The sequence below is a fragment of the Colias eurytheme genome, chromosome 19 (assembly GCF_061535395.1).
Source record: "Colias eurytheme isolate Ceu_HAF_F1 chromosome 19, ilColEury1 Martin Lab GWU primary, whole genome shotgun sequence".
NCBI lineage: Eukaryota > Metazoa > Arthropoda > Insecta > Lepidoptera > Pieridae > Colias > Colias eurytheme.
In genome coordinates, this window is record NC_142998.1 from 9530490 (window position 1) to 9539490 (window position 9001).

General features: G+C 38.1%; 1 protein-coding gene across 1 annotated transcript in view; it reads left to right on the forward strand.

The window, feature by feature from the left end:
* The window catches only part of LOC149900335 (RNA-binding protein MEX3A), a 54408-nt gene extending 45980 nt beyond the window's left edge, over positions 1–8428 (forward strand). The window contains exon 2 of the mRNA XM_090112988.1: positions 6101–8428. Within this exon, the coding sequence (XP_089969114.1) occupies positions 6101–6981 (881 nt within the window). The 3' untranslated portion in view covers positions 6982–8428. The remainder of the gene's footprint in view (positions 1–6100) is intronic.
* The last annotated feature ends 573 nt before the right edge of the window (positions 8429–9001 follow it).

The following is a 9001-nucleotide window of genomic DNA, read 5'->3' on the forward strand; positions in this document are numbered from 1 at the left end:
AATAAACAATAACAATAACAATAACAATGAAATAAACAAAATAATAATTTATTAATTTTTTATTTTAAAAAGTAAAATCTATATCTCTATTGAAATGTTGTTATAATAGAAATTAACGTCAGCACCTCAGTAAAAACAGGGATTTTCCTCGAAAAATATACCCACCTATCTTACGAATATCTACAGAATCCAATGCATTTATTAGTTCGTAATAAATTATAATTACTGAGGCAATAAAAAACAAAAGTAGGGTGTGCAACGCCATCTATTAGCATACATCTGAAACATAAACTATAAAATTATTTCACATACGAATTCTTTTATTAATGTGTATTTTTTATTTTTCCAGGTAATTATCAACGGATCTTCTATCAACTAAGGCTAAGTAGAAAAAAAACTTTTGCTATAGACAGTTTTGGGGAAAGTAAGGGATAAATAAAGCATTAACAATTCCAATAGAATCAGTTCATATATTCGATTCCAATAATTATTGAAGCATAACGCCCCGTACAAAATGGGACATAAAGTCGGAAAAAGTACCAAAATAACTCGTCATACATTTCCTAAGAAACATGTCCAACTGAAGCCAGAGGAAGAGAGATGACATATTATCTTTCTCTCTCTTACACTACTCCGCAGACGCCACGTGACTGTCCCTAAGTCCATAATGCTTTATATCAATTTAAATGTGTACATATCATTTTGATATTTATTACCTTGGACTAAGGTTTGTATAGTAAAAAAAGATCAGTCACCATAGAGCATAAACTGAATTTTTGTTGTGAGTTTTGGATATCAATAGAATGAAAAACGTAATTATATTTTAATTATATTATTTTTCTTTAAAAATTTACTTTTAATTCATGGATCCAATTTGCTTCACTAATTGCTGCCTATTAATTTAATTATAATCGTGTATACTTATTCAGGACATTGAACGGGTCCTATTTCAGTACGATCAACCCCGACCACCTTAAACACTATTAATCACAGCGCGGCAAACATATCCAAGCATTTATTGAATAGAAATTTTATTTTAAAGGAGTAAGGCATATTTTACTCTAGCCGACGTTATGCGTAAGCCTCTCGTTCACCTCTGAACCCCTGGTATTATATAAGCGGAGTGCAATGGCCGCGGAAAAGTGCTTAGCAGAAATTTCCGCGGGTAAATCTTAATTTTTCAGTCTTGTGTAAAAAATGATGATTCGCGTTTTCGCCACTAAGTTGCTCGGTATAATTTTATTGATAAAGTTTTTCGTTTATCCAAATCTTTTGTTTTTACTCATTTATGGATAAAAGAAATTTAAGTCTACGCTTATTCATTCTTTGAAAATAATTATTAAACGTTGTGGTTGAAATCATCTTGATACTTTTTGTCTGCAAATTTAATATCATTAGCGAATAGCGATACTCTTATAAATCAAACAGCCTTTTATTTCAAACTTAAATATATGATACTATACATTAAAATTACATCCATGAAACATATCATTGATAAAAATTACCGACTAAAATGATTAACGAACATGTTATAACCGTATTCCACTACCTTCTCAATTCGCCCGGTACATACTTTTATAGTAATCCATGTGTGTAATTATCGTGGCGTGGTAGCGTAGAATGTGGGTTAAACTCGTGGCAGGGGTTGCCAATGCACCGGCCGCGGGTCGTTGACCGGTATCGACCGCCGCCCGCCCCTGCGGCGCACCCCGCCCGCCGCACCTCCGCACACCCCCGCACACCCTCGCGCGATGAAACACCGCATGCGACATTTCATATGCTTTGCGTAAAGAAAACAAGATTTCCGAATAATTGGGTCAATGAGCCTTTTTTACTTTTTAATTGTTTTAGTTGCTTATAATTCGCTTTTAACCTTAATAAGTTTCATTAAAATAATACGCCAACTTTAAAACGGTTTTAAAATATTAAAATATTGCTTTACAAACAGCAACTTATAAATTATTTCGTAAGTTTTTAACTACAATATCTACAGATTAAGTAGAACTTTGATAGAAATTATTTTGATATCTCGAAGCACAATATCCCATCGTTCATTGTACTTGGGAACCAAGTGCGTCGTACTGGCTGCCAGCCAAACTTATTATGATTGAAGGGTTACTTCAACTATCATAAACATCGGTCAACAATCGTCGTTATTTTTCTCAACTAGATATGTAGATATTTATTTTATTGTATTTGATATGGTCCCATGCCAATTTAATGTGTAATATTTTGATTATTCCAAATAATTATTTCGTATAACTTGAAAGTAATTAAGTTGTAGTCAAAGTAATTATTATTCACTTAAGTTGTTACAGCCGTAAAGGTCATATTTTATATCCGTTTTTAGACACCGATATTCCCGCTTTCCTTCCTGTCGGGAATAAGGATGATAATACGTTCATAGCATCCCTTATAAACAACCTATAGAATTGTATAGAGTAACAGCTGTAGTAGGGTGCGCGGGAAAATTACGAGCGGGGGACTGAGCTAGCCAACCCTGGCCACCGTTGTTATGACAACGTCTTATGATTTTTGTTTGCCTGGTCTAACCTTCTCATTTATTACAACTTTATGTCACACAATCACCATTTGAGTTTTATAATTTATTTTAATAAAAGCCTTTTTTAATGTTAGCAAAAGCTTTTATAATTTTTCACTATTTAACCGTGTTTCCTTAACAGTCTTTTATCCATAGTAATACCAGTCAGCTATAAGCATCGAATATTGATGCTTCAAGTCTGAAAGAAATGTCGCCTTTTATTACGGGGAATATCTACTAAGGCATCATGCTCTTGATGTGTTTCCGATCCAGTAAAATATATCCGACCAACATCAATAACAGAATTTAAGAGCTTAATGCGACTCTTCGCGACAGTTTTAATCAAAAGAAAAGCTGTCTTGTAATTGCCGTGATAAATGTCGAATTTGCATATTCCATTATGTAGTGTTTTGATGAATACTTTGGGTGTAGAATGCCTTCAGTTTTCAAGATGTGGGTGAAGTGCGTTCGGACAGGTATCGATCAGTTCTCCCCCTATGGACCCCTGGTACTCGTTCCCAAATAAGTGTTATTATTTCTTGGTCGATCTGATTCCCTAGTACGAATGTAATCCCATTTACATAAAATATTCAATTACCTCTTGAAGTTTACGAATGCTATAAAACTTTTTGGCATTACAAGCTCAGTAAAATACATCTTGCGATCTCATATTCGTAGAGATATTTACCACAATATCAAAATTTCAACTTAAATATATTATTTCTGTTCTACTTATCAATTATATAATGTTTTCTCATTAATAGAGTTTATGCTTAGTGAGTTAAAGAATTAATACTTAGTTAAACTCTCAAAAGCAACACCAAAAATTTTTTAAGTATAATAGTGAATAATACATATAATTGCCCCAAAAAATGTTTAATTATGTAAAGTATCAACGCTGTCGAATCGATATATATTTAGCATAGAGGGAACGGGACAACTGATTGGGAGAAAGAGATACCACCCTGGGGGTTTGTTTTTATTATTCAAGACATCTCTAAAATTCCGGAAGGTGCCACTAATATCGAATTTTGCCTTAAGCTAATGGCAAGCTTTTGTTTGTTTATTTATAATTCTGAGTGCGATATAATTTCGAAGCAATTCACTATACTGTCACTAGCATTTAAAAATAAAAGTACAATTATTCTTCGATAGCCAAAAAGCTTATTTCTCTTCATTTTGTATATAATACTTATAAGCGACCAGCCGGCTGACGTCAAAATTTCTTTTTTATTTGAACGCGATGCAACTAACGAGCACTCAACTTAATGATTATCACCATACATATATCGAATGGCAACTGAAATAAAAATATCCACATAAAAGTTAGCAAATGTGAAAAAAATATCCGCGTAAAAGTGGCGAATATATCCGTAATATAAAGTCGCTACGTAGCGGGTGGGTGACCCGGTTGCTACGCCGTAGAGTGCAGTGCCCGCTACGAGCTACGAGCGTAGCGAATGTAGGTGAGTGAAGCTAGTCGACAAGACACTCAAGGAATATCTCGACTTTTTTCACTTCTGCCGTTCTCTAGATACTATTTCTATTTTGAATAATTACTCATACTTAGGAACTTCGTCATCCTTATCTATACTAATATTATATAGCTGAAGAGTTTATTTGTTTGTTTGTTTGTTTGAACGCGCTAATCTCGGGAACTACTGGTCCGATTTGAAAAATTCTTTCGGTGTTAGATAGCTCACGCTACGACTAACAGGAGAGGAGCCACGGGGGTGAAACCGCGCGGAGCGGCTAGTCTCTTATAGAATTGACAATATAATTTAATACTATCCCATTTATAATCTGTGAAAATATTTAATAAATATAAAATTAAAAGCCTCGTACAACCGTGACGTATACAAGGTATATGTCGTGTAGGCTCACATTAATCTCGCGCGTTTGAATAATAAAACGTGGACGCTTTGTATATTTAATGTTCAACCTCTGTACTGAATTTTTGTTTGAAAAATAAATTTCATTTCAATACAAATACAGAACAAAGAAATAGTTCTTTGATTAGTATTTTCCTTTAAAACACAACTGGTGGAATTCTGCGATGTGTTTCAATGGTATGAATAGCATTGAATCGTTCATAAGCAGGTTCAATGTTGCATTTTAAAATCAAAGTCATTGGTATTGTTTACGGTTTCATTTGCTTGATAAAAATAGACATGATAATTTAATATTTTTGCAACTGTTAAACAGAAATATGCCAAAGTGAATTCCGATAAAGATCAAAATGACATCGTTTTCCACCAAACATGACATGTCATACAAGACAAGTATCCAAAAGTTAGCAAAACAAGAGTTCTAATCGCAGACGGTTTCGCAAATCGCAAGTCATTCTAGCACTAGTTTGTACCGCAGGCTGTAGTTTCGTTAATTTGTCGGTACAATATCGCTGGCCAAGCGCCAAAGAGCTGTATTGTGCGGCTTAAATCTTCACTGCTTTGGCCATTGCACTCCGTTGACTATCTTTAATGATCTCTGTTTTATCAACTTCGAACTGCTTTCCATTCAGAAATCATACTTTTATTTAATTACTGAATGGTCTTGAGACATAAGAATAATTTATTAATTTGTTTCTTGAATATAATCTGATTTTATTGTAAGAACAGGCGTGCGTTTCCAAACGTGACAATGAATAAACGAATACATAGTTTGTATACTTAAGTCGATGATTCATAAAAACTACCCTCCATTAGCTCAGGCTTTTCCCATTTATAACTGAGGGGATGCGTATTTATCCGCAAGGAGGATTTATTGCTCTCAAGATATTCAACATAGTATAACGAGCATTGATTTATACACCCGTCACAAACGAATTACGAAGTTGCATTTTCCTCATTCCTATGTCACTCGTAGAAATATATTTTCCTCGTGCTCTATTTCAATTGTCTGGACGTATAACAAATATAAGCATTTCCACATTCATACAGAAAAGTAAATTAAAAATAAATACTACAATGATTCTGCAGAGTAAAAATCTTAAGAAAACAATCGTATTGATTGTGGCCTGCGTATCCAAGCGACAGGCCTCACGCCACGTTGTTTTTGCCGCATTGGGGTCACGAGCGAGATGGAGATATGTGCTAACCAGCATGCTCGTAAGAGATGCAAGCCACTAGGGAATTAGACGAGCTTTTAATATCTAATGGAATTCGGAATGAATTGCATACTTTCGTATATGAAATTGCACTATTCGAAACATACGGAATAATAATATGTACATATCCAATAATTGACAAGGCATTTTGCGGGTGGATATTTCAATGACTATTTTATTCAATCAGAGCACGTCCGTTTCACAAGGCGATCCGGCGCCAAGTGACGTACTCCAGTAACCGCATGACGGAAAGGGGGTGAGGCGACGTCTGGCATCGCGCGCCGGTTTACAGACCTCTGGCAAACTCTAACCGGAGCGAACGACGGCCTTTAACTCTGCGAAACCTGCAAATGGCCGTTATGTCCTTGAATGTTTGATATTATGACGATTCCGCATTTATATGAATGACGATACGCGTGCACACGTTTTAAGTTTTTTTTCTCTTGTTTCAGGATGTAAGATCAAAGCTCTACGCGCAAAGACAAACACCTACATCAAGACACCGGTGCGCGGTGAGGAGCCCGTGTTCGTAGTCACGGGACGCAAAGAGGACGTTGCGCGTGCTAAACGCGAGATCCTCTCCGCCGCCGAGCACTTCTCTCAGATCCGCGCGTCTCGCAAGTGCGGCGCCGCTCCGCCGCCGCCCGCTGGTGCGCCCGGCCACGTCACTGCCCAAGTGCGCGTGCCCTACCGTGTCGTCGGCCTCGTAGTCGGCCCTAAGGGAGCTACCATTAAGCGCATCCAGCACACGACACACACATACATTGTGACACCTTCGCGTGAACGCGAGCCGGTCTTCGAGGTGACCGGGCTGCCAGAGAGCGTCGAGGCGGCCCGCAAAGAGATCGAAGCGCACATCGCTTTACGCACTGGAGCAGCCGGAGGTGCGGCGACGGGCACAGGCGCGCCCGGGAGCGAGGGGGAGCCCCTTGCACAGTTATATCGCGCGGGTTTAGCCTCGCTGCTGCGCCCTGAGCAAGAGGCCGCGTTCTCGTCGGCCGGATCCTGCTCTTCAGGCGGCTCTTCTGGCAGGCTCGGTGATCTGCTAGGCATCTGGTCGTCCACGGAGCGCGACGAAGGGCTCGGCGAGTCGCCGTCATTCGAGTCGCCAGGTGCGGGCGGTGTGTGGGCGTGGGGCCCGCCCAGGCCGTCGCCGGCCGCGTCGCCCGCGCGCACGTGCGCCGTGTGCGGCGAGCGCGGGGTGGCAGCGGCGCTAGTGCCGTGCGGCCACAATCTGTTCTGCCTGGAGTGCGCGCAGAGACTCGCTGCGACGGCCGCGCCGTGCCCCGCCTGCGCTGCGCCAGCGCATCAAGCCATTCGCATACTCTCGTAAATCAGTGCGGCGCGCCGCATTCCCGTCATTGCGGGCTCGATTTTTTTACTTAAATCGTTACGAAAATAATAAAAAAAAATCGCGTAATCGAAATCCTGGTGCCAAAAGTCGGCGCCTCGCCGGCACGGCCCGTCCGCCGCGCCGTACCTATCGTAAGTCGGCAGAGTTACTCACGATATATTTTCTTATTATGAACGTTTTTTATTATGGCGTCGAGCGACCGCAACGCTCGTCGCCACAGAGAGAGTCGAGGTACGTTACGATAGAATTTCGAAAAAAATGCATAAAATTTAAAAAAAGTTGTATAATTATTATTATTATTGATAGCATAAATGAGAAATCGAAAATTTATAAAGCTTACCTAACGTAGTAGCGTAAAATATTAAGATATCGTAATATAATTAAAGCGAGGGACGGGCGGCGCGGGGAGCGAGCCGCGCGGAGCGGCCTTAGCCAATGTGTTGTTGATAGGTAATGAGTGCAGGGGTGTTGACGTGTTGTTGTGCGACTGTGGGTAGTTAAGCGTAGTGAAATGGCCGCCGCGCGCGCCGGGCCGCGCCCGCTAGGGGCCCGCGCCCGCGCAGCACCGCGCCGCCCGCACCGCTCCCCCGCGACCCATGCTCATTATTTTGACTATACGATTATTCGCTTAAATGATATTATACATACGTACACACTATGATTATGATAATATTAATATAATGTTTGTTTTAAGTGTGTTTTAATGTTTAGATTTTTATTGTAATGTTTTTATGAATGATTTTTATCTGTACGATTATTATTATTGATTATTATTTTATGTGTTGACGATGTTTTTTTGTGATTATGTGCGCCCGCGCAAGCGTTGCGCGGACCGAGGCTGCCGTGTGCTCGTTTAGTGGTTAATATCGACTAATAAATTTAAAGTAATAAATAATAAAGAAATAATACGACTCATTCATTATTATTATTATTATAAAATATAGTAGTTTGTAGCACGACATTGACTAACCATTACCTATTGATACTTATTAAGTATTATTATTATTATATTGAATAAATTTAATAAATGCATAATTATATTTCATAGGAATCATTATTCTGTATAACTCTAGTTAAATATAACGATAATAAATATTATTGTATTTGTATGGGACGGTATTGTTATTTCGTTCAACGGGGGGCTGGTTTTATGAATTCATATTTTTTTATTTTTTTACCGTTATTAGTTTTTGACTTACTCATGTAAAGATACGCGAGGATTAAAAACTGCCTATTAGATTATATTTTAAAAAATAAAGGTTACGTAAAATCAGCCCTCATCGTTCGTAGATCCAGTTATTTCGATAATTTTATTTTCATATTAAAATGGGTAGACGCTTTAGGTTCAAATAACGTTGTGAAAATTTGTGAAATTTTGTAGACTACATATCTTATTATAAATCTAATATAAACTATAAATTTCGAACTGAATCTTTTATTTTACCCTTCTACAGACATCCTGAAACCCGAAAAATAAGAATAACACTCATAATGTGTTGTCTTATATATGCGAAATTTCATTAGATACCTATATACAAGTACACACAAAAGCACAACTTAAAAGTGCAAACTATACAGGCAAACACCTATCTCATGAGTACTTGAAGATTTAAGCTATATACACAACTAGATGAAATTATGTACCTACAAGTAAAAAAACTACGAGTTTGAAAGATTAGAAATATGCTCATTGACAGATTCACAAGACCATAAGCAGTCAAGAAATAATTCACACATAAAACCTTAAGGAACACAGACTTATAAATTAAAACCTGTAGGGTTTATTACCTACTACATACCTACTGTTACTTGAGAACTCTCAAGTAACAGTAGGTAGTACTTGCACAAGACAAATAAATTCTCTATCACAAAAGTATAGCAAGATGTAATAGTAAAGCTCTTTATAAATACACAAAATATAAGAAATGACACACATAGGTAGATATACATTCAAGTTAATTAAAATATAGGAGGGAGGAGGACTGCGAGGGACAACATC